The sequence below is a fragment of the Solea senegalensis genome, linkage group LG12 (assembly GCF_019176455.1).
Source record: "Solea senegalensis isolate Sse05_10M linkage group LG12, IFAPA_SoseM_1, whole genome shotgun sequence".
Lineage (NCBI taxonomy): Eukaryota > Metazoa > Chordata > Actinopteri > Pleuronectiformes > Soleidae > Solea > Solea senegalensis.
In genome coordinates this window covers 13,175,332-13,200,067 of record NC_058032.1, presented here as the reverse complement: position 1 = coordinate 13,200,067, position 24,736 = coordinate 13,175,332, and the positions used below count along the sequence as shown (strand labels likewise).

The 24,736-nt window shown below is 41.3% G+C and overlaps 1 protein-coding gene across 1 annotated transcript; it reads right to left on the bottom strand.

The window, feature by feature from the left end:
* Positions 1-984: 984 nt before the first annotated feature.
* On the bottom strand, positions 985-23,987 carry LOC122778102 (neuronal acetylcholine receptor subunit alpha-7-like). The gene is made up of 9 exons (XM_044039688.1): positions 23,839-23,987; positions 13,681-13,820; positions 12,636-12,680; positions 11,717-11,826; positions 6,271-6,518; positions 5,230-5,424; positions 4,751-4,837; positions 2,850-2,959; positions 985-2,765 (listed from the first exon to the last, which is right to left on the bottom strand). Exons 1-9 carry the CDS (start codon positions 23,906-23,908, stop codon positions 2,184-2,186), a joined length of 1,587 nt encoding a protein of 528 aa, XP_043895623.1. The 5' UTR covers positions 23,909-23,987; the 3' UTR covers positions 985-2,183.
* Positions 23,988-24,736: the final 749 nt, after the last annotated feature.

The following is a 24,736-nucleotide window of genomic DNA, read 5'->3' as shown; positions in this document are numbered from 1 at the left end:
CACTGAGCTGGTGTTTTGCAGTATTCGTCGTGTATATAGAGTGAAGGGCCAGTGGAGTCAGCATTTAGGTAAGCAAATAGTAATACATTTGCATTTAGCGTTGTATTACCATTCTTTTTTTTTTGTTATGTGCCCACCAGTGACACTTGGTCCGAGGCTTGAAACTCATCATCAATCATCCAAAAATATTTCATACAAGAAGAAGTTGAGAGGAAGCTTTTGTTGGTCGCACAAAAAAAAGAAATCAGAGTAGATTTCCCAAAGAAAGAAACGCGCCTCTTATTTTCTGTCTAGCCTACTTCCGTGACCCACTTAAGCTCAGCTTTCTCTTTGGTTTCCTTTCATGCAGTATATATTTTATTTACTTTCCTTATCTGAGACTGGGAGAGATTTTTCTAGCCACTATCCTGGTCATACATATTGGTGGCTTCCAATAGTGCAAAACAATCACGGACGTAAAATAAAAGGACTATCTGTTAGTTGAGGCTGAATTTTCCTTTTGTTTTTAAATTTACATTGTGGTTAGCAAGTTATGATGAGGCAAAAACACCAGATGCTGTAATGTCTCACAAATCTTCCCAATTCCAAAACCTTTTTTTGTGTTGTTGTTGTTGTGCTCATCCTTATATGCCACACTTTTACACTCTTATCAAACTGAGTCATGATCCTTTAAACAGTTCATTCCATTTGCCTCTGTACTACCCTCATTAATACAGCATTTCAATTTTGCGCCAGAGCCATCTGGCCGATCTGTTCTGAGAAGGCAGCTCACACCAAAGCAGCGTGGACTCTGATTGAACTTCAGTGTAACAGGATCAAAGCGACTGAGAACATACCAGTATATTAATCTTGGATTTTGTTGGGTTAAATGCACCATTCACCACAGTTAATCCGTGATAGACGTGACCAATACCCGTCAAGTTTTAATTATACTACATGAAATGTAGCATAACAACCCACACAAACACTTACCAGAGCCAATTATACAGAGAATAAATACACCTTTATTGACAGAGAGCCAAAAGATTGAACAACAGGGACGGAGACAAAGAGACCAAAGATTGCAGCCACAAGAAAACATTGGCTCAGAGGTGGATCTTCACACATAAACAACATGGTTGTACGAATCACTCACTTGGCTCCATCTACAGCACAGAGGCGAATCGTATCGATGCTTGGGCCTTTACTAAATCTACAGTAGATTCTGCACTGGTGATTGAGTTGAGAAGTTGACGTCTTGCTATCGAGCCTCAGTCCTTTGTCTTCAAAAGTCATGTCACTCTTATATTCATTAAAGGTCAACAAGTTCAAACCTATACCTAACCTGTAGATACATTAATGACTGGATACAAAGGTGTACAGTATAGACTGACACTGTTGTGTACGTGTTCAACACCAGTACATATGAGACAACACAATTGTTTTTTTTAGATACTATACTGGAAATGTTATGATCACACTTTCCCAGAGTGGTGACTTTGCCTGAAACAACTAAAGGCAAGATAAAGTGAAAAGTGATCCTAAATGATGAATAAAGAAAATGACTTCTACACAAGTGTGTCCAATGCTATGCCGATGGACGTAAAAACCAAAAACAGTACTCACAGTGAGAGATCTCATTTAGTAACTAAGCTAACATCAGCACAGGGATGATATGTCAGGAAAAGTCCAGAAAGTAAACCAGACATAACTGATATTTATATGTGTATGTGTAGATACAACAACTCAACAACTGGAAAGAAGAGGCAGAGAGGTGGAGTGTGGAGTGCTGCATTAAAAACAGGGTTTGATGATATTTACACTGTTTTCAGGACAAAGACTGATGAAAAAAAAAAAACTATGCAGTGAACTGATTCCTACCCTTTTGCCTCTTGTCTCTACTTTTCCACTTCTAAATACAAACAAACAGTCTTTCGCTTAAAAAAAAAGCAGGACTAGGTTTGTTTCTTAGTTTATAACATGCTAATCAGATATAATGATGTGTCTTTGTTATTTTTTTTCCTGATTGGTTCAGTTTGCTATACATAATATATCAGCTTGGCAGAATTGCAAGGCTCTTTGCTACTGTAAGAAGTTTCTGTCAGTAAAGACCACATAGCCTAAAAATCCCACTTTCACTCATTAAACCCAATACATTTCCTCCTTTCTCATTTCCTCTCTCTTGCTGTGCTGCTGCAACCCGGCTATGTAAAGTCCTTGGAAACTGCCTCTATGAAATTGGGGGCCGACATGAGAATAGTGAAGGTGCAAATGATGGAGAAGAGAGAGAACGCCACCAGGCACAGCCGGTCCACTACCGCTGCGGCAAACTTCCACTCGCTGCAAATGGCCTCAGCCTCGTCCTGGTCCCGAAAGCGCTGGGCTATGTACGACACCTCTTGCAGGATGCGCTGGATCTCTGGTGGGGGCATTCCGACCCCCATAACCAGGCCTCCAGCGCCACTGCTGACTCCTCCAGGTGGCTCAGCCTCATCGCTGGGGGAGCCATATGCACGTCCACCTAACGCTACACCTGAGTCGCTAGAGGGTGGGCAGTGTGGGTTCTCTACAGGGTGGTAATTACCAAAGTAGAGGTTCATAGAACCGTTGGATGTGCCTGTGGGGCATGGGGGGCAGGATGCCTGTGCAGACAGGCTTGATACTGCACCCATCTCTATGGAGCTGGTGCTAGAGTGACGGTACTTGTAACTGGATCGCTTGCGTTCATCTCCAGGTTGTTTCATTCGAAGAAACCAGGCACACCAGTTCAACAGAACCACCCGGACCTGAAAAGACACAAGTATCACCGCACATAAAAAAAGACAATTTAGAAATAAAAAAAAAATAAAAAAAATATTTCAGTAACTCACCCATTTAGGCATCTTCCCTCCATGGGGGTCATGATGGTGAAACTGAAGGACTACAACCGTCACCACCACAGACATTCCCACAATCATCATGGTGCTGGCAAAGTACTGGGCTGCAAAAAAAAAATCAACATGTTTTTTTCAAACTATAAAGAAAGCACTTCAATAAAATTTGCGCAGAAATGTTACAAAACTGAGAACAGAGATTAAAAAGAGAAAGATTATTGCTGACTCTAGAGGGATGTTTTATCCACATGAAGGAACAGTAGGAGAGCACTTCCAGCATGTATACACACACACACACACACACATGCAAGTGGCAAGTGCAAGCAGTATGTGAATTCCCAATAACTGTGAAAAAGGAAGAGTTAACAGCTCGTTAACACGACTACAGTCAAACTTCAGATCACCTCATGAGGTCGGGGCTTTATGAAGCAAAAAAAAGAAGGAGGGAGGGAGCTCAATCAAGAGAAGATGGTTTCAGAAGACGAGGTGGAACAGAGGGTAATAAAACAAAAAGAGATGAAAGCACTAAGAGCCAGGACACTAAAAATAGTGTTAGAAATTATGAGAGTTGGAAGGACATTCCATGTGTCCTCACTGCTTTGTGGTCAGTCACTCATGGGTTTATGGTAACATTAACAGAAGATATGATGTATAATTCCAAACATCAGTCACAAATGGCATAGCATTTCATTTTCAACTACCTAAATGAAAAATTATTTAGGATAGGATGACGACATTAACTGAAACTGATGATAAAAGAACTATGGCTATACTGTACGTACTTACAGTCAAGTTACAGCAGCTGCAATAAGTCACATCCACTTTCAGCGACAGCGTTGTAAAGTGACACAAGCCATTTTAACAAGGCTCCTAAAAGTGTCCCATTTGGCCTTGTGTTTAGGTCATCGTGAATAAAAACGGATTAATCACTCTATGAGAGATTTAGACAGGCAGTTTGGTTGCCTGGTGTTAGACAGATTTGCTCTGCCCAGAAGGAAGTCTAACAAACCGCCCCCAACAAAGGGTCCCGCCACTCACCTGGAGTGCCAAGGAGCCCCACAGCAGAAACTGCTAAGGGAACAGATCACGGCCCACGTAGCACCCAAAGAGAATGTGCAAGAGTTACTCTAAATTATCAATTAGAGTAACTGTCTCAGGAAGAGAAGTGTGTGTCTTTGAGAGGAAAAGTAATGCATCATCAGCATAAAGGCTGATTTTGTGGTCCGAATTTGTTGTTTGGATACCCTTAATGTTTTTATTTTATCAGACTGCAGCAGCAAGTGGCTCAATGAATATGGCAAAGACTGAGGGAGAGATTGGACTAGCTACCTGGGATAATAATCTCAAGATCATTACTTTTTTGTGACATGGTGAATAAGGAGTTTAGGAGCCTTCAAAGTGTTTCCCTCTTAGCGCTTTCACATTGGCAAACACAGGCACAGTTTCTGTTTTGGTTCTCACTGGGAACTAACCTTTTAAGTATCTGAACCTGTTCATTTTCAGTGTCGGTTTAAACTTTGGTTCGAGAACCAGAACCATGCAGGAGCTATGCCAGAGAGAAAGCCCTGTCTGAGAGCTTTAACCCCATTTGTCCCTTCCCCCATCTTGGTGTCTTCTTCCATCATCCTTACCTCCCTACTGGAAAACCAGACATTTCACAGCCTATTAACAGTGCTGGCAGTTTTACACTGAGCCTCTCAATTGACTCCATCCACCATGCAGGAGTACTAAGATTGATGACGTATAGTCACCCTCAAACTACTCGAACCAAAGCCCAGTCTGAACCAAAGATGACTTTTCATTTGTTATTGCACAGAGTGGTGACAATCAACATGACAAGATGAGATAAGAGGAGATGAAGATGCTATAATACTTCCACAAACATAAATACAACCCACCGATTAGAGGAACAGAGTCGGATGTGGCGGGCATGATCTCGGCTACGAGCAGCATGAAGACGGTCAGCGAAAGCAGCACAGTGATGCCTTGAGGCAGAGACAGGAAGAGACACACACACACACACAGACAGAACATGAGTATATACATCATGATGAGATCAGGGCCACCGGTGTGAGATGATTTTTCCTGAAATGACTCATGTATGTAGTCAGTTATGTCCATGCGGCCACTGTAACTGGTGGCCATTCATCAAAAGTCCCCGTCACTGACTCAAAGCCTACATGGTGGAAGTTGTATCAAGGTGATTGGACATGTGTGTTCTACTGTATATTGTATGAGCTTGAATACCTGCATAAGAATTATAGTGTTTCGGTTCCTTGTTCATTTTAGCAGTAAAAACACGTTTGAGTGAATATTGCTAGTCTAGCCGAGCAAAGAATATGTGTGTTGTTCTGTTCGCTTTCTGACACGCTCTTACCCAGAGAAATCTTCTCCCCAGAGTCTGCAGGTAACAGAAAAACCAACAGAGCCAAGCCAGAGATAAGCACACAGGGTATGAGCAGATTGAGGCCATAATACAGAGTCCTGCGGCGCATGGTGACTGTAAACGTCACGTCGGGGTAGGGCTCCTTACAGCATTCGTAATATAGCTCATTACGCTTCGCTGGCACACCTGAGGGAAAAGAGAGAGAGCATGAATATTTTTGGGGACATTATTCATACATTTAGAGGACTAGATCATGGAATTCACAACACTTTAATCCCTTTTCCTCGACCCTAAACATATTTTTCAATTATGTCTCAAAATAGTGGTGGCAGAGGCAGGTGGTCAAGGATGAGGTTAGTGGAACAAAGGTTGGGATTTTGACCACCACTCGTCCTTCCCAGCATCCCTTGCAACACACATGACACATGGTTTTACAGAGACAAGCAGGGGAGCTTTATTCAGATTTATTCATAGGATGTCCCATGAGCCAAAAACCCGCGGGAAAACGGTGAAATTATTTTAAAACTTGTGGCTGTTAAACTCGTAGAGTGTGATATAGTGAAGAGATGAGTGCAGTGTTGTGCTCACATATGTCGTGGCTACGCACACGCCACAGTCTCAAACATTCCCACTGCATACCATCTGGTGTTGTCTAACACCCTTTTCCACCTAACCATCATCACCCCAAGGCACAGGCACTGGGATCCGCTGTTAGTCTGTCCCAGCTGGAAACACTCGGCTTTGGAGCTCTTCTCTGTTCAGTGCACCCAATTACAACCATCCGAACAACTTCCCACAATGAAAATCATTTTACAGAGACTCAATTTTCTGATACAAGAAGTTAGATACAGATATTTCTGTACAGCGAATTTGTGAGTTATACTTTCAGATAATATTAATTTAAGGAGCCAGGTGATGTGTTGGATAAAGCCCTAAAGGACTGAAAATATATCCACTAAATTATACAACCACGCCGGATTCTTGAGAAGGCAATAATGCAGAAATGAGAAACATAAACAAAAGCAATCTCACCCACAAGGTCCCACTCTCCATTGGGAATGTAGGTGGATGTGTCCACATTGAGCATCTGTAGGTCCAGCAGCCAGCCATTGTGCGTCCAGGAGCCGAACTTCAAGTCGCACTTCTGAACGTCGAAGGGGAACCAGCGTACGTCAATGTAGCAGGTGCTCTTCAAGATGCCGGGGGGGATGTACTGGCAGTGACCGGATGCATTCACCAGCACGTTGGTGTGGAAGGTGGCGTCGAACCGCTCATCCGCACTAAGGAATGCACCAAAATATTGAGCTTAAGTTCTCTTTTTTTTTCCCCTTTCACCATGGTTTTTCCCCCCTTTTAACTATGTTTACATTGTGTTCAGACTGTTGTTGTTATTTGTGTAACTGCTGCGACTCCTTTTGCTCTTTGTGAACAAAGAACAAAGTAACAATTTCCTGTTTGGTGCATTCTCCATTGGAAAATGGACTCTGACAAGCAATACTATCAGACTATCAGAGTGAGGGAGTTTTTGTGCATACACAGCGTCAGCATTTATCCCGACAATATGCGCAATGACGGGTTTTTGAGCAGTGGAATAACGTCAGACACTTCTTTGCGTTTTCAGTCATTATTAAACCTGTTTGCAACCATCTCACTCTACTATTGCAATGTTGATGTTGCCTCCGTCTGTCCTGACATAAAATTACATGAACACATTTGACAATGGTTTGAATGTGACTGAAATTGAATCGACCACATGAAAATAAAGCATATTTTATACATATAAAGCAACTGTCTCTGACCACACTGGCACAGGACATCTGAATGATTTACTATAATTTTCAGATAGCTCCCCATCCACAATGCCTCTAATCAGTCTACTTAGGACAACCTCACCCCTTCTCTTTAACATTGAAAACCACTTATTTCTAACAGAAGGCTGCGGAGAGTGATGATGACCCTTCTGCTCCATCTCCCACTGTCTCGCCACATTTTATATATTCATCATTTCCTGTACAAACCTAATGTAATTTCCTTCTCAACCCTAAAAAGGCAACATAAAATTAATAAAACAACCAGGTCAATGCGGGCCCTTGATTTCCCACCTTTCAGCGCCGCACAAATCTGTCAAACGTGAAGGGCTTAAAACACTCATCAACTTGTTCTTAAGCTTTCAGGGTTGGTGGCATCTCAGCTTTAATCAAACCTAAACCATTAGGTCATGGCACAGTTTTGTTTTTCCTTCTTCTTTGCATTTGAGAAAGAGAGGCAATTTACAATGATGTGACCAGTTCTGTGGCACCATTCCAAATATAAAGGAAAAACACCAGAAGATGCATTTGAAGGTGACGTTTTGAATATTTAATTTTAAGATGGGTTTGGCTTTACTTGCCAGACTCTCAAACTGAGCCAAAAGTCAATGAACTAATTGAAGTATAATCAATACAGAGCCTTGGAGGAGCAACTTAACCATTGGGCCTTACAGTAAAGAACATGCAGAGAAACTTAGGACAGTGAATTTGTTTTGTCCAAAAATCTGTTTCTCCACCTATCTGGTAAAAAAATTCTCCCTCAACTTTTCTTCATTACTGATCCTGTAGCAATGATGTTATAAATAAGGGAGATACTGTAACCAAGTGAGTGAAATGAGGGGCATGACTGTGAAGACATGGTTTCAGTTTTCTGTTGTTGGGAATAATACCACATACGTGCACATACTTTTATTCACTATACAATTTGTCTAACACACACACACACACACACACACACACACACATACTCACCATGCCCTATCATCACTATATCATCACTGTGTCTGAAACATCCTAGAGCCTCATTCAGTCACAACAAAATAATGCTGCCTGCATCTTTACCTCGTCACAGAAATTGCAGGCAAACACATCCTGTCATTTATTCCTGCCTATGCTCATACTGGCTGATTTACCTTTTCAGGAGATTAAGTGGGAAAAAAAAAATCTGTACTATCTGTACTGTGTCTGTGTGCGCGTGCGGCTATCAGCTTAGGACAGAGCAGAAAGGGAGAGATGGCCAAGATGGAGCAATACTATGAATTATTCAAACTTTGGCATTTCTTTATCTCAAGGTATGCACTTTCCTGCAATCTTGCTCACAGCATAAGTACAAGTGACTGAATGTACATGTGCTGAAGAGAACACATACGCCGTGTCTGCACTTAATTAAAGATGTTGAAGACCCTAACCTTCCTGTGGACCAACCAAAATGTCCCAACTTTCCCAAAATGTCCTCGCTTCCTATGGTTTATAAACATTTTGATCCTCACACAGATGAAACAGGGACATGTGAGAGAGGAGCAAGGAGAAAAAAAAGAAGAAACAAACTGACTGACTGTCCGCCATGTGACATGAGCCATCAAGCTCTCCTCTCACTCAATCGGCACTTGTTGCTCCACACATGCACACAAGAAAAACGTGTATTTATAGCTTTGTGAGGTCCAAAAGAAACATACAAACCTATCTATTTTAGGACATTTTGCCTGGGCCCCCACAACTTTAAAGGGCTTTTTCAGGGTTAAGAGCTGGTTTTAGGGTTAGGATTGTGAATAATTGTGATGGTAAAGGTTAGATTATGTCTACAATGTGTCCTCACTAAGATATAAAAACAAGTCTGGACCAAAGGATTACTTGATTAATCAAGAAAATAGTGAACAGTGTAATCAATTATGAAAATAATCGTTAATTGCAGCTCTTAATGAAGTAAACTTATGTTACCCCTCGACTACTCCGTTCATCAAAGGATTGCCATCTGGCGGAGCCAACAAGATAATCCAGAATATTTTCACGTGTCGTTCCACGCTGGTGGAATGACCGAGACTTCTTCTATGTAGCTTATTCCTCTTTTATAAGTCGCTTCGGATAAAGGCGTCTGCTAAATGCTAAATGTAAACTAATTTAAGCTTGACACAAAGTAGCCTAACTGTTGCCTCTTGATCTGAATGAGACGATGCCAGCTGTCAGTCACAACACAAAGCCGTCACAAACACAGTGAAGAACAAAGTCCTTTCTCCAAGCGGCGTGCATGAATATGGCGTTGGAGGAAAATCCGCGACTCATGGTATTGATTAAACATGAGTGGAGAATATGAAAAAAGCAATATGAGGAGACTTCTCACTGAGAAAAATAATATGGGCAGAATGACTGAATGAATCACAGACAGTAGAGGATTTTCCTCGTTGAATGCCATCCACATTGAGACGGCGCACGACCACAGCAATTCTAAACATCATTAACTTTGTATTAAAACTACAAGAATGAATGAACGGATTTATGCCGAGCAGCATGCTAATAAGAGTGAATGCATCCGCTGTTCTACGCTGTAAGACTAGCGTGTTATTGGCTGTGCACTGATAACCTGCTGAGTTATGGCATGTGTTGTGACATAATTATAAGATTCTGCGTGTGTTTGTCTGTAACTTATGTATCTGTGTGCACAAATGTACAGTATTTACTGTATATTAGTAAGAGGGGAGCCTACAAATGTATATGTCTGTTTTCCTGCAGGGATCCATATTATTACTGGGAGCTGTAAATTCCCATTTCTCCTCAGGAGGCATGTAAATGTTCTGGTTGAGCTATGAAAGTGACTTTTCCCTCCAGCTTCACATTATTGTTCCCCTCTGCCAAGTTCACCACTGTAAACAATGAGTGAGTGGATGGAAAACAGCAACATCGATCGCCGTTTTCATTATTAACTCCAATAAAAATGTGCAGTTGTTTACAACAGGTTACTGTGAGTGTGTTTTCCTCCCCTCACATTTATATTCAGAGAAAAGAGAAGACTGTTTGATGAGTTTGCCCTGCTTTGTCCATGATCTGGTATCCGAAGCATCACTGTGTGAAGGCAACACAGATTAACCCCCATTTTGGGAAAGGTGATGACTCACATCCTCCACATGAGGGTTGCGGGGACCAGTCCATCATAGAGACAGAAAACCATCCACTCTCGCACTCACATTTACGGTCAAATTGCCTAATCCATAAATCTTTGAACTGTGGGAGGAAACTGCATGCAGATGTTCATCATCTCTCAAAGACTTTGGTGATTACGTGACATAATCCTCTAATGTAACCAGGAGATCGAACTGTTGCCACAAAATGTGGTGCAGAAAATCCATACTTTCAGGTCAGTAACATCTTTGTTTCTGGCAAAGCAAATGAGTGAAATCAATTAGTAGTTTCACGTTTTCATATATGGACAGATCTGGAGCAGGCGGCAGAGTAACGCGCAGCACCAGCTGAGAACCCAGCATGTCATAAAGAGGTAGAAGAAGGAGACAGTACAATGCTGACAGCTTGACAGACAGAGACAGGTGGACGGGATGATTTATAAAGAGGAGGCAGTGCGCACTGGGAACTATAAAATATGAAGAGAAAGAGATGATTGAATAGAATGAATTACATGGAGACAGTGAGTTATGAAAGAGAGGCAGAGGGAGACAGAGAGAATGAGATGAGAAAATAGATGATGAGGCGGCATGAATTATATGAGGGAGGAAGAGTGGGAGGATTGGACGCAGAGGTAAAAGGCTGAAATGGGGAAAGATAAGGGTAAGAGCACTGAGATTAGGGCTGGTAATCCTGGTCTAAAAGCTGAGCTTTTAAAATCTAGGTTAATACTCCCAAACCTTTTGCTGCTTTCTCTGTGTTTCATCTGAAATATTTGTTTGTGTTTGTATCGGGGAAACACAGGAACACGAGTGAATATGCCACTGCATAACTCTCCGTCTCAACCTTACAGTGCCGATCATCTGTCTCGCACTCAAACATACGGATGCGATGTATTATTTGTTGTGCAGAGAGACAACATTTAGGGCTGACTTGGAGCTCACCCAACCTCGTTTATTAAAATGAGGACCTCAACACTAATGTCTTCTCAATTAGTTACTAAAAATGCACTCTCACAATATAAAAAAGCCTGCAGCAATAGTTCTCTTCAGCTGTATTGTTGAGTAGCAAATCCCCACAGAGTCTGACAGCTTTTTCCAGCCAGTGTATTACATTTCAGGAAGTCTGGTTTATACACAGTCACCAGAGTATAAATTGGGGAATTGATCTCACTGATTTTATCAATTTCAAACTTGGCAGGTGTGTTGCCGAGAGACCACGGAGTGCAATCTTAACCAAAGGAGTGTTCTTTACTAGTCTGCTTGATCTTTCAAACCTGAGGAAACATTGAAACTCTCAAAGTTCCACCATGTATATATCGCCAACGTTAACATACAGTGGTGTAAATAGCCTGAGCAAAGTCAGCGTTGGACTTTTCATAAATCGGCAGATTCATTCCCAATAAGATCATTTTCTCTCTCATCATCCTCCACTGCCTCACGTATGTGTCACACGCTGGTAGAGGGAAATTAGATTAAGATGGAGCAAATGATTAAGCGACCATGACAGCCTTTAACCCTTCAGTAAGAACACAGTGAGTATCAGCAAGGAGTTCTCACCTGTTGTAAAGGAGGATGTCAGGGGTCCAGATCTGGTCTGAGGGGAAACGCAGGTTCTGGACACCAGGGTAGTTTTCTGGATTCCAGCTCAGGTAGACATCTGTCCAGTACTGAGACAAGAGGAGACATTTTCACTTAAGACTTTGAGATATATACATTTTAAAAGGGACACATTAAATATCATGTCCTATAAAAAAAACATAATGTGTTTCTTTACAAGAAAATGGCTCATTCAGTAGAGATAAGATGTGCTTCATTGTAAATGATTCCTTCAGGTTCTTTTTAGCCTTGGTATTCAGTGTAAATTGCTGCTATGGGTTTTATTCATGTATGCATCTTCTCCATTCTCTATTTTTTTTGTTAACTCTGACTAACAAAGCTGCAGGTGTGAGCTTTTGTTTGAATCCTAGACAAAAACTTATTAAAATGGTAATACCATAAAATAATGAGCTAGAGAATAAAGAGTTATTTCCATTCACTGAACAAAACATTATCCCTAACCTTCACCCTTACCCATTAATACTTAACCCTATCATGACCATAATTCACATCTTAACTTAAAAGTTCCTCAGAAATTTGATTCTGCCTCATTAGGACCAGGATTTGTCCTCCGTGAGGACGACTGGTCCTGACATGGTCAGCCTTTATGCCAGAAAAAGTCCTACACACAAGGTCATGATGAGTGGACACAATAATATAAAATCAGAAGTACTGAAATATTAGTTTAACTCTTAACAATGCCTGTGAGAAAGTACAAATGAATAATCCAGGGAAATTAATTCCATCTCCGGATTTGCACAGTGTATTGACGCAAGCAATTTGAGGACCATTCGTCAGAGGATGTGCAGTGGAATAAAAGTTTATTTGTGATTAAACCACGTTAAATTAATAATAACCTGTCGCCTTAAACCCCACTCACCAGCTGCAGCCATGCATTCGTTATCAGCACTTGGTTCTTCTCATCCTGAGAAGAGAAACAGAAAACAGACACAGAGACACAGAGTTTGTATTTTAAATGAACCTGACCAGGGCAATGCATTTTTAACAGGACGGGACTAAAAATAATGAATGCAAATCTAAAATGTGCATAAAATAGCTTAATTTTCTAGATTAATTATTTATAAGAAAAAAAAAATGTCAACGATTGAAGTAAAGAACATTAAAGATTTAAACCCACATAAGCCGTCGCCAAATAATGAGCTTCAAAAGTGTATATAAAGCTTTTTAAAAAATGCAGCTCGTGCTCTTGCTGTAAGGTGGAATTAGCAGTTTTGTTTCTCAGCATTGAAAAGTCAAAACAGGAACATCTGCATGAGCAGGAAGAGCAGCGAGGGAGGCTAAAAGAAAGTTTCCTCTCTCTTAATCTGCTGCATCTGTAATCCTGTTACTTATTTACTGTATCAATGGGGGTTTTTTTTGTTGCTTTTAGAGTGGAATATGACAAATTCCTATATAAGGTACTGTATTTTCTGGAAGCAGATGATCCAGATGATGGAGCATGAGTTGGAAATGTGTGAATCCCCAGAGATTAATAATAATATTTATAATCTCAAAATATTAACTTCCCTCAAGGTCAGAGTGGCTGCGGTGTTTGGTGAATAGTAAGAATGTACACAGTGACAGACAGTTTCTTCATTTCCTGTAAGCCGCCTGTATTATATTGATTTGTTTTCTGTTGGTTTGATACGACTAATCACGTACAGTGTTACGGCCATACACACACATGGGTGTCAGAAAGAAAGAAAGAAAGAAAGAAAGAAAGAAAGTAGCCCCTAAATATTATATAGGGCTGTTATTCCTTTTGCACACATCATTTGTCTGTTTTCTCTGTAGTAGAATACTACTGTTTATTAATTTCTGCAAATGAATATCTAAATATCTCCACTGCAAAATAGTGACGTAACCTAAAGACAGCGCTCACATAACACATAAAGAGTGCGAACAAGAAATTCCGTTTCTCTCACCACATCTATAATCTGCAGCAGCGTGAGGCCCAGCTCCACCAAGATGGCAGCTGAGTCGTTGACCACAGGTCTCTCCAGTCTGTTGTAGTTGGCCAGCAGCTCTTTGTACAGCTTCCTCTGGTGTTCTCCCTGCAGGGATCCTGGAAGAACAAAACAGACAAGAGAAATGATGGATTGAGTGATAAATAGGGGTGGGTCAAAATATCACTTTGGTGACATACCGCCGTCCTTCCTCGTGTCATACGATAATTGATGCGCCAGGGGTTAAGGTTATTATTGGTATCGTCGACCATGTGTCGCTTATGGTATCGTGAGGAACCCTGTGATTCCCACCCCGAGTGATGAACACATGTTTTTTTTCCTGACCTTGGGTCGTGCTTTAGCTGACAACACATTCTTAACTCAAGGTGCTGATAGAACTGATAAATCCTCCACCTGCACTTCCACATATTTCAGAGATGAAAATGCACACCTCCAGTCACAACAGACAGCTCCTGAAGGTCACTCTTTGATCTATAGACACAAGGTGTGCAGTATTTTTATTTGCATTTTAAAACCATAAATCAGCGCAGAAACACCTGAATTCTTTAGGAGTTTTGAAAAAAAAAAGGTCACAAAGGTTTTCAACAATCCCATCCCTGACACCTTGGAACACATCCTCGTCTACTGAGGCTTTTCTAATCATGAAAATAGCTTTAAATTGCATTTGCTTACCATTTACCCTTCTTTATCCTTAACTTACTCTGTACAGTCTGTGCCAAGATGGCCCAGACTCCAACACTAAAACGTGACATTTCTGTGGACAACGACCACAAGGGGACAGGTCGTATATGTGCTGACATGTGCGTATTTAATTTTAAGTGTAATGTACACACAGAGAGCTGTGACTGTGAGCTGATGAAGCATTAAGGTTCGGGGTAATTATGATGACGAGAGAGACAGAGAGACACAGAGGTCCACAGTCTCTCTCACTCACTCACTCACATAGAGTCAGACCACACTGTCACTGTCCTTGAATTGACTGATCTCACTGTAGAACGGGTGCTGTATCTCAGCCTCCTTTTGTGTACTAAGGGTCACAAGATGAAGGTTGCTTTTTCAGAGTGATACTGGATACTGGCCACAATGACAAACAAAACATTTCATCAGTGAGCTGAAGCTGAGCTGAGTATATCAGGCTCCAGACTAACTTTTGAGGAAGAGAGAGTGAATGAGCTGGAAGGTGTTTAAAGAAATACTTCACAGATTTGCGTTTAGCTTTTTATTTCTAGAATAGGGGTAGTATTTTTGAAAAAAAAAAGGTGCTTCCCAACCTCAACTTCCACTGAGTTGAGAAGTATCTTCATTCTTCATGGTCTACAAGAGGAAACTGGAGGAGCAGATGGGACAGAGCAAAGCAAGGGATGTGTGGAGAGGCCTGAAGAACATCACAGGTCATGGACAGAGTGGAGCCAGAGTCACAGCAGGGGGGGACCAGCGATGGGCCACTGAACTGAATCAATACTTCAACCGATTCGATCAGGGCCCCCCTCCCCTCTCCACCACTGCCCCCCACTCCTCACACGCCTGCTCTCCAGCGGCTACAGCCACCATCCACCAACCGTCCTCACCTCCAAAACACCTCACTCCAACACCCCACCCCCCACAGCCCCAGCTGCCCACCCCCCCTCAATCCCCCCCCCTCTCTGTGACAACTGAGCAGGTGAGGAGAGAACTGAGGCGACTGAAGATCAGGAAAGCTGTGGGACCAGACGGGATCAGCCCCAGACTGCTCAGGGACTGTGCTGACCAACTCTGTGAGGTGGTCGCGCACATCTTCAACCTGAGCCTCAGACTGGAGAAGGTCCCGGTCCTGTGGAAGACCTCCTGTGTGGTTCCAGTTCCTAAGACAGCGCACGCAAAGGAACCAAGCCACTTCAGACCCGTCGCCCTGACCTCTCATCTGATGAAGACCATGGAGAGGCTGGTCCTCAGACATCTGCGCATGGTGGTGAGCCCCTTGATGGACCCACTGCAGTTCGCCTACAGGCCGAAGATCGGGGTGGATGATGCCGTCATCTACCTGCAGCACCGTGCACTGACCCACCTGGAGGTCGCCGGGAGCGCTGTGAGAGTCATGTTCTTTGACTTCTCCAGCGCTTTCAACACCATCCAACCGGCGCTGCTGAGGAGGAAGATGGAGGACGTAGGAGTGGGGACACAGCTGGCTGCATGGACCACCGACTACCTCACCAACAGGCCGCAGTATGTGAGGCTGCAGGACTGCAGGTCTGAGGTGGCCATCTGCAGCATCGGGGCTCCCCAGGGGACGGTGCTCTCACCGTTCCTCTTCTCCCTCTACACCTCAGACTACACCTACAACTCCAGCAGCTGTCACCTCCAGAAGTTCTCCGATGACTCAGCCATTGTTGGCTGCGTGTCTGAGGGGGACGAACTGGAGTACAGGTCGGTCATCAAAAACTTCGTGGACTGGTGTGAGAGCAACTTCTTGTGCTTGAACACCGGAAAGACGAGGGAGATGGTGATCGACTTCCGGAGAAGGACCCCACCACACCCACCGGTGAGCATCCAGGGCTCGGACATCGAGCTGGTGGATAATTTTAAGTACCTGGGTGTTCACCTCAATAACAAACTAAACTGGACCACTCACATTGACGCCCTCTACAAAAAGGGTCAAAGTCGCCTCCACCTCCTGAGGAGACTGAGGTCCTTCGGAGTGTGCAGACCTCTACTCCGCACTTTCTTTGACTCTGTGGTGGCCTCTGCCATCCACTATGCTGTGGTTTGTTGGGGAGCGGGCAGCACGGACCGGGACAGGAAGAAATTGAACAGGCTGGTCAGGAGGGCCGGCTCTGTCCTGGGCTGCTCGCTGGAATCGGTGGAGGAGGTGGGACAGAGGAGGACGTTATCCAGACTGTCCTCCATCATGGAGAACACACTCCACCCACTGCACCTGACTGTGGAGGGGCTTGGCAGCTCCTTCAGCGGCAGGCTCCGGCACCCTCAGTGTAGGACAGAGCGCTACCGAAAGTCCTTCATCCCCACTGCTGTTCGGATATTTAACTCCTCTTAAATGTCCACTCACTTTCCCTGATAATACTCTATATTAGAGTGTAATTTAATCTTTTTACCTTTTATCTTTTGGTAATTTTTGTCTTACTATTGTATTGTATTGTATTTTTATTTTATCTTATTTTTATTTTTATTTTTATTTTTATTCTTATTTTTACTTTTATTCGATTCTCACCTTTCTTAACTGAGCTGTTGTGAATGTGTGTTTCCCCCCTGGGGGAGGAATAAAGTCATTCAATTCAATTCTTTTGGTGCTGCGCTGTTAGCCCAACTGTTAGCAAAGATGGCCGACACTGTTTACGTTCTGAGAATGAGGTCCCGCCCCCCCTACGAGTGGGTCTAAATAGTGCGGAATTAGTGTTGCAGTTTCAAGGCTCGGACCAAGTGTCATTGGTAACAAAAAAAAGAATGAAGATATTTCTCGACTCAGGGGAAACTGAGGTTGGGAAGCTCAATTTTTCAAAAATACTTCCCCTATTCTAGTAATACAAAGCTAGATGCAAATCAGTGAATATTCCTTTAACTCACAAACCTCCACGTGGAGATGTGTTCCTCAGAGATGAGGGGCCGAATGTCGTTAAGCCTAATTTGTAAGCCAAAAAACATTCACGGCGAAATTCCTTTAGCGATAAAGGCTGTTGTAAAATGAGAAACGTTTTAAAAGGGCAGCCAGTTCAGTGACTTTAATTGACGCAATGCACCTTTGACCTGAGGATCTTTAGAACTTTACTGTGTGTGTATGTGTGTGTACTCTAGCTAAACACAGACAGACAAGCAACTACATGTGTCTCTGTTACAGCATGTGGTCATTACAGTAAATGTCAGTGGTCATCAGCACGCCCTGATCAGGTCTCAGAGAAGGTCACCGATTGGTGTTATTACTCAACTGATTGATTATTAGCGGAATGCAATGACACAGAACATGTCTATTATTCATAAATATCACACTTGAATGGTTATACACCACTTGAAATGTTTTATCATCGTATGTAAAGAAGGTTAGAGGAGTCAAAATGTTGCTGAATTTCTTAAAATAAAAAATGCCATGAGATCACTGAAATAATTAAAAATCAACTTTGAACAGAATGAATTTGTATAAGTAGGGTTAAGTCAGAAACATGTAAAATACAGGAATTGAACAAATACATTTACCAGCCACTACCTTAATTAAACCTCTTCATTATTAACAAGAAGTTGAAGTTGTACCTAATAAAGTGGCCAGTGAGTGTATTTCAGACGGTTATAGTGGTGGATTTGGCAGAAGCGGTGAGTGTATTTAAAAAAGAGCATTTTTGCTGACTGTAAAAATGGTATGCCTGTGTGGATTAAAATACTAAATATGATGATTTCACTTCAGAGTCTGCTTGCTGTGTGCAGAGTATGTGTGTGTGTGTGTGTGTGTGTGTGTGCGAACTCCAGATTGCCCCTGAGCTCCAGAATGTCTGCATATTGAATTAGTTCTAGATTAATAACCACAGTGAGGTTGCTCCTGGGCAACTCGGTGACCCCCGAGGGCATCAACACCCGAGAGGACGTTTTATTTCAGCTCAGCAGCACAATGCACAACACTCACAGATGACTTTGAAAGAGAAGTGAGAGGAGATGAAAAATGTGACACACAAAGTAAAATGCAAATTTGGTCTGTGTATTTCTATGCATTATGCTGAATGCAAAAGAGAACTCGTCCAAGAATGTGCCACCTTTCCTTTAACTCATCTCCGACTGGATTCCAGCCTCTGATCTTAAGTTACAGAGTTAAATAACAGCGTGGGTGTTTTGGAATTGGACCCATTAAAATGAATTACTCAAAATAGTTTGCCCAAGGTGAACAACCACCAGGTTTCCAACACATGGGAGCTCCGTACAAACGAGACAATGCTATTATTCTCAGTCTATTGTGTCTTACCACTGACCTGGTTTTCTTTAAATAACAGCAAACACAGTCTCAAGATTATCCATCTTGTCTCTCCTTTTTTTTTCTACCAACATCTATTTGATCATAAAACTTTGCTCTGAGGAAACAAGGTCAGCAGAGGAGATGATCACTGAAACCTCTGTGAATGAGTAATTATGATCAGTATTTACATTTAGATTAGTTGTTTTTTTTGTATTTTTTTTATTTATTGGGTCTAATGGAAATGGATGGATGGCAGGCAGTATTCACCACAATTTGAAATGTCAAATGTAAAGGTAAATAGATAAGGAAAAATCAGACGCACATTCTGTCGATGCTCCCTTCTCCACAGCCTTTTTACCTCTCATCACAATCTTTTAGAACAGGGGTCTCAAATTTGACCAAATGGAAATACATTGTTGGGTTACACTTCTGTTAGACTACAGCTCCGAATATTTTTGGTCAAAAAATGTATCTTTATGTTACAGGAGCAATGTCCACAATGACATACTTGTTAGTTCATGAATATATTAGGTCTTCAAGAAAGATGTGTGTGGTGACCGACATGCTTGGTTTGTTCGATGGTTACCGTTTATTTCAGGTTTAAAATTGTTTTTTGGTTTTTACATTACATTACATGTCATTTAGCAGACGCTTGTATCCAAAGCGACTTTTGGACTTTTTCTACGGATGAAGTGAAACTTAATCAGCAGCTGTTTGTGAAAGTGATATAACCAGCTACACTGACTAAAAACAGGTTTTATAGGGCCTCTGGTGAAGGGGCCTGAGGTTGTAACGTGAATCCTGATGAATAAACTGCGAGGACATTACAGAGCTGTGTTAAGACATGAAAAAAATACATGCTTTGTTCTGGAGCTTGTTTCTAAAAGACACTATACAAAACTATAAAAGAAACTATAGCAAAACCAACCCCTCATTACTTAATCTTATTTCACACTGTGGTAAACATGCTAAACAACTGATACAAACAAGTTATTATCCAGTGTGGATAATAGCATGGATCTGATCCCAGAATGCTCTGGAACAGAGGGAGTTAAGAACCTGCAGGGGGAATAGTTCTGCACAAAGAAAGCGCTGACAGACCACAGCTCCCTGCTGAGAGAGTCTGCACCACAACGACAAAAAACACTGCCTTTCTAATGTAAATGTCTAGAGTATGTAAGTGTGTTTCTTTGGGGGACACAGAAATGATGTTAGTGTGGTGCATTTGCCAATTTAAAGCTGCACGCTACATGACCAGACAGCATGTCACGATCTTTATCTAAAAAAGGGTTCTGTCCAGCAACACTGTCGGACCTGAGCGAGGGTGTGTTACGTCTATCAAACTGCTGAACGGCTGGGTTTTTTGAGCAGTAGACCTCACTTTTGAAACTTTCCAGGGGCGTATTTTCAGTCATGCTCCAACCTGTTTGCAGCTGTGTCACTTTTACTACTGCAGTGTTGCAGTTGCCTCCATCTGTCTTGACATAAATGACTTCCCTGTGTGAACACCGACTCTCTTCCCCTTCTGTAGTTTCACTATTCCATTTTCTGTTTACCATGTCGTCCTGTTGTCTGTTTTTTTATTGTTTGTCACTGTAAAGTGTCCTTGAGTGCTTTAAGATTATATTATTATTATTATTATTATTCTAATACAGTATGTCACTACACTTTCAAGTTACACCTTGAAGCAGTCACACTATGGGTAGAGAGAGCATTACAACAGACAGTTGACTTGTATTTAAGATTCATATCAGAATTTGCAGGTATTTCTAGTTTAAAAAGAAAATAATCTATATTTAGTAACACATCCTATTATAATACCATGTGATCGGGGTGAAGAACAGGTGAGTGGTGAAAATCGAGAACTTTAAACTGTGATTTTGGACTTTGGACTTTGGAGGGCAGCATTACACCTCTCAGTGTAGAGCCTGTCAGAATGATTAAAAGAATTAGAAATAGGAGTACAGTATTTGCACACACACCAATTAGTGATAGTGATTTTTTTTTACCTCCAATCCTTTTTACACACACACACACAAACATGGTGCAGGAGCAGTGGGCAGCAATCGGGGTTGGGTACCTTGCTCAGTACAACATCCACAACAGAAAACACACATTAATTATATTATTACTAATATCAACCACATCAACCCAAAACTATTATTTTACCATCACTCATTTGGAAGAGGAAAAAAAAATCGTCAGTGAATTATCCTGATGTTCTGTTGCTTTTGACCTATCTTAACCCAAATGGCGAGACTATTGTCTCAGAGCACAGAGGCAGGGAGGGGAATACTAGGAGGCACATGAAAGAGGACAAAGCATGAGGACAATAAACGAGAAACAAATAGGGGTAAAGGTGAAGCTAAACAAAGGTAAAAGTGAGACATCAAGGTATTTTATAAGATTGAAACGTCCAGTGGTTACATATATTATAATTTGTAACTTAGCTTTGATGTAACAACAAAGGAGCGGCTTCAAGGATCGCTGAACTGTCTGACGTTGATGACAGAAGTTGAGAAAAGTTCAACTTTCCCAGCAGCCGGTGTGAGCGTCAGCATTTGGAAACTTGTTGTGCAAATCTAGGATGTTTTCCCCATTGCCGATGTATTTTTGGAAGACAGAGTGCACCCAATGGGGGAAACCATCACATCAACAACATTAGCAACTTTTGCTACATAATCGGCCTTGACAGATACTGCCTTAACCACCAGCATCAGGCCTGTGTTAAAGAGTTAAAGTGACTCGTGTGGGTGAGTTCCCATTAAGATGTCTGTTTGTTTCCGTCCTGCAGCTTACGAGTATTAATCAGTTATTCTCACAGATGCTGTAAAACCTCAACAGTAAAGAAGAATTGAGCTGAGCGCTACGGGAAAAGGTGAGTGGCAATACACTGAAAATACAATCAAATAAAATGCCTACTGTTTATGATCTGTATTACATACGTAAAATACAGTTATTTGCTTTAATTTCGAATAATACCGAGTTTATTCTTTGCTTTTTTTAATGTTAAATTGAGGATATTTATGTGCTACAAACAATGACATTTTTTAAAAGGTTTTTTTAATTAATATAATATTTAATTAATAATATTAAGTGTATTCCTCAAATGTATTGAATATAATAAATATGAAGATTATCAAGAGCATGGTTTCCAGGTTTCTAATCAAGAGCATTTAGAAACCTGGAAAAGTCACCACACAGATACGATATGACGATATCCAAAATCTAAGAAGATGCCTTATGTCACAATATAGATAGATAAGCATATTGGGACAATGGACATTTATCATCTTATCCTATGAACTAACATTCAAATGTTTTATGGAACAATCACAGTTTTCATTTATTACTTCTATGCTGTGTTGCCTTGCCAGTTTAACACATACATTTTGACCTCTGAAACCTGACAGGAAGTAATACATAAACATATGTAATAATGAGCGGGGGAAAGGTTTCAAGGAGACAGAGGGGAGGAAGGAACATAGACACCTGAGGAACAGTAAAGGATACATTTTTAATTTCTCTGTTTGCATGAACACATGCTCGTTACCAGGTTTTTTTTTACTTGTGACAATGAAAGCATCATGTCACTAGTATGAGCATGGATCAGAGCATATGTGTGTTGTGTGTTAATGGACTTTTCAATTGAAAGACTCATGTAGCAGAGATTTATAATCTGTGCTAGAGGGCTTTGAGCCCTAAAACCACCGGATGTTTAATCCTAATACAGAAGTGCTATGCACCACTGTATGTATACTTAGGCGAGTTGAGAGTGTCTGTTAATTAGCAACTTGTTGACTATTTCTGGTGTTGCCAGTGAATGACAAGCAGTATTTACACCCATGTAACATGTGATCAAAGCATTAGGTATTGCTTAAATAAATGGATTGGACATTTATACAGGGAAAGGTAGGGATCTGGCCAGATTGAACTCAATTTGTAATAACACCATCTTTACAATTTAGAGGTGCTATATAATATGTAAGACTATTCTTTTATTAAGACATAAAACATTTTCTCAAATTCCATTTAAATTTTTAAATGGCATAATAGGAAATAAAAAATAGACTTATACTGCTTTAAGTCTGAAATACATAAATACTGACAAAATATTTTCCTCCAGAGTTCATTAACTAACATTGAGTGTTCTTCAACACCTATTGTTGTCTCTCTTCTCATCTTGTGCTCAAAAGCAGCCACTTTCAATCTATGTTGCTGTCACACAGCAAATTAACCAAATAGATTTAATATTTATATATATAAAAAAAAACAGACAGGAATAGTAATGTACGTGGACGTGCATCAACACAGTGTAATGTAATGTTGGTGTTGGGGGTGTAATCATGGTGGTGGACACATTCTGTGAGGACACATGGGGGGAGCAAAAGCAGCTGCGTCACAAACTGGTGAGTGACCCAGATGTTAGATGTTGAAGCTGATGGTAATGATGATGATGATGATGAGATGGGGTTTATGGGAGATTATGCATGCACATCTTACTGCCCAATCCACACAACACACACACACACAGGTTTGTGCAGCTATTCTTCTTCGGAAAACACACTGAGTTCCATTCGTTTGGACTGCTTAACAAAGTCATACACCTAACATTAACCAAAACCAGTTAATTCCTAACCCTGACCTTGACCTAACCATCATTCCAATATTCACCCTAAACATAACCAGTTCCTAAGAAATGAGGTTCTGCTTCTTTAGGACCAGGTTTTCGTCTCAGTGAGGACTACTTGTCCCGACAAGGTCAGTGTTTAAGCCAGAAAAGACAGTCACACACAGTGATCACAACACTACACTTTCTCTCTATAACTCTAAGTGAATTACATAACTTTGTTTACAATTACATAGGACTGCTGGTTCAGTGTACATAAAGAAAGTACTATTATTATTAGTGTTATTAGGCCTATTATAATTGTAGGCTTAATAGCTTGTAATTAAAGTAACATCTTTGTCACCCAACAACAAAAATGTAATTTATGCTGTTCAAATGCCAAAAGAGCAAAGTTGCCTAAATATGGAAAATAGCACATAAACTCGGTAATCCATTCAGTGATGATAGATTAAAAACAAACAAAAAAAAACATGTTTTATTACCCCATGAAAATATCTAAAAGCAAAGGTGGGAGCCAAAAAGAAAACTTCATAAGGTAGAAAAGCGACTTTTCTCTCACCTTTAAAGAGAATGGCCGTCCAAATGGTAAAACCAACCGAACACGGTCCCCAAAACTTGTGGCACCGCATCCTGGCACCGCTCAGGCTGCGGGCTCTTCCTCAGTGTTGCTCAGGTGAAGTGCTGCAGCTCGGCGGCGGCAGCGGCGGTGAGAGCATGAGGCTGGAAAAGGGGGCGCAGAGACAGCGTGAGATTAAAAAATCATCACCCAGAGCTGAATGTGAATGTGGATTTCAGATTGGCGCGTCCACGCTGCTTTACGAACACCAACAACGTGCAGAGAGATGCTGCGCGGGAGCGCGCGTCCGAGCTGGAAGAGCCAGAAATCACTGTCACTTCCCAGACTCTTAACCCGAGTCAGGAGTATGTGCTGGAGGGTTAAGTCAATTGTCAATACATTAAAAGTATTGAATTAAAAACAGCTGAAAGACAAAAGTACACTGTAAAGTATCTCCAGCCGTTAACTGTGATAATCCACAATGTCAGACCATATTACAACCACACCAGCTGAAACAAAGTGCTGTACAAATCAAAATCAAAAGCCAAAGAGCAAAAATGAGGTGTAAGATACATTACAAGTGTGATTTCTACAGTACAGTACATTATTATACAGGAAAATAAGTTACTGTGAAGTTATAGTAAAATACAGTATACGGGAAACGACTGTAAATGTACAGAAATGATTAAAAATAACAATGATACTATATAAATGCAGACTACAGTACAAATACAGTATTTGCTGTGGATGTACAGTTTGGACACACACTGAGCATCAGCATCATGTGTACAAAGATGTAAGGGAACGCTAATGTTGCTCCCCGTTAGTTATATAGTTAATAGTTGACTAAATCATTCACCATATCGATCATATAAACTGATAATATGTCAGTGTTGGCTCT

What these genes read in the sequence shown, in the direction of transcription:
- LOC122778102 (XM_044039688.1), bottom strand. Translation starts at nt 23,908, where the DNA reads ATGCGGTGCCACAAGTTTTGGGGACCGTGTTCGGTTGGTTTTACCATT. An exon ending in TGGGGAGAAGATTTCTCTGG is followed by an intron (nt 4,838 to 5,229) that starts GTAAGAGCGTGT and finishes CTCTGCCTCAAG; the next exon opens with GCATCACTGTGCTGCTTTCG. An exon ending in CGACTCTGTTCCTCTAATCG is followed by an intron (nt 2,960 to 4,750) that starts GTGGGTTGTATT and finishes TTTTTTTTGCAG; the next exon opens with CCCAGTACTTTGCCAGCACC.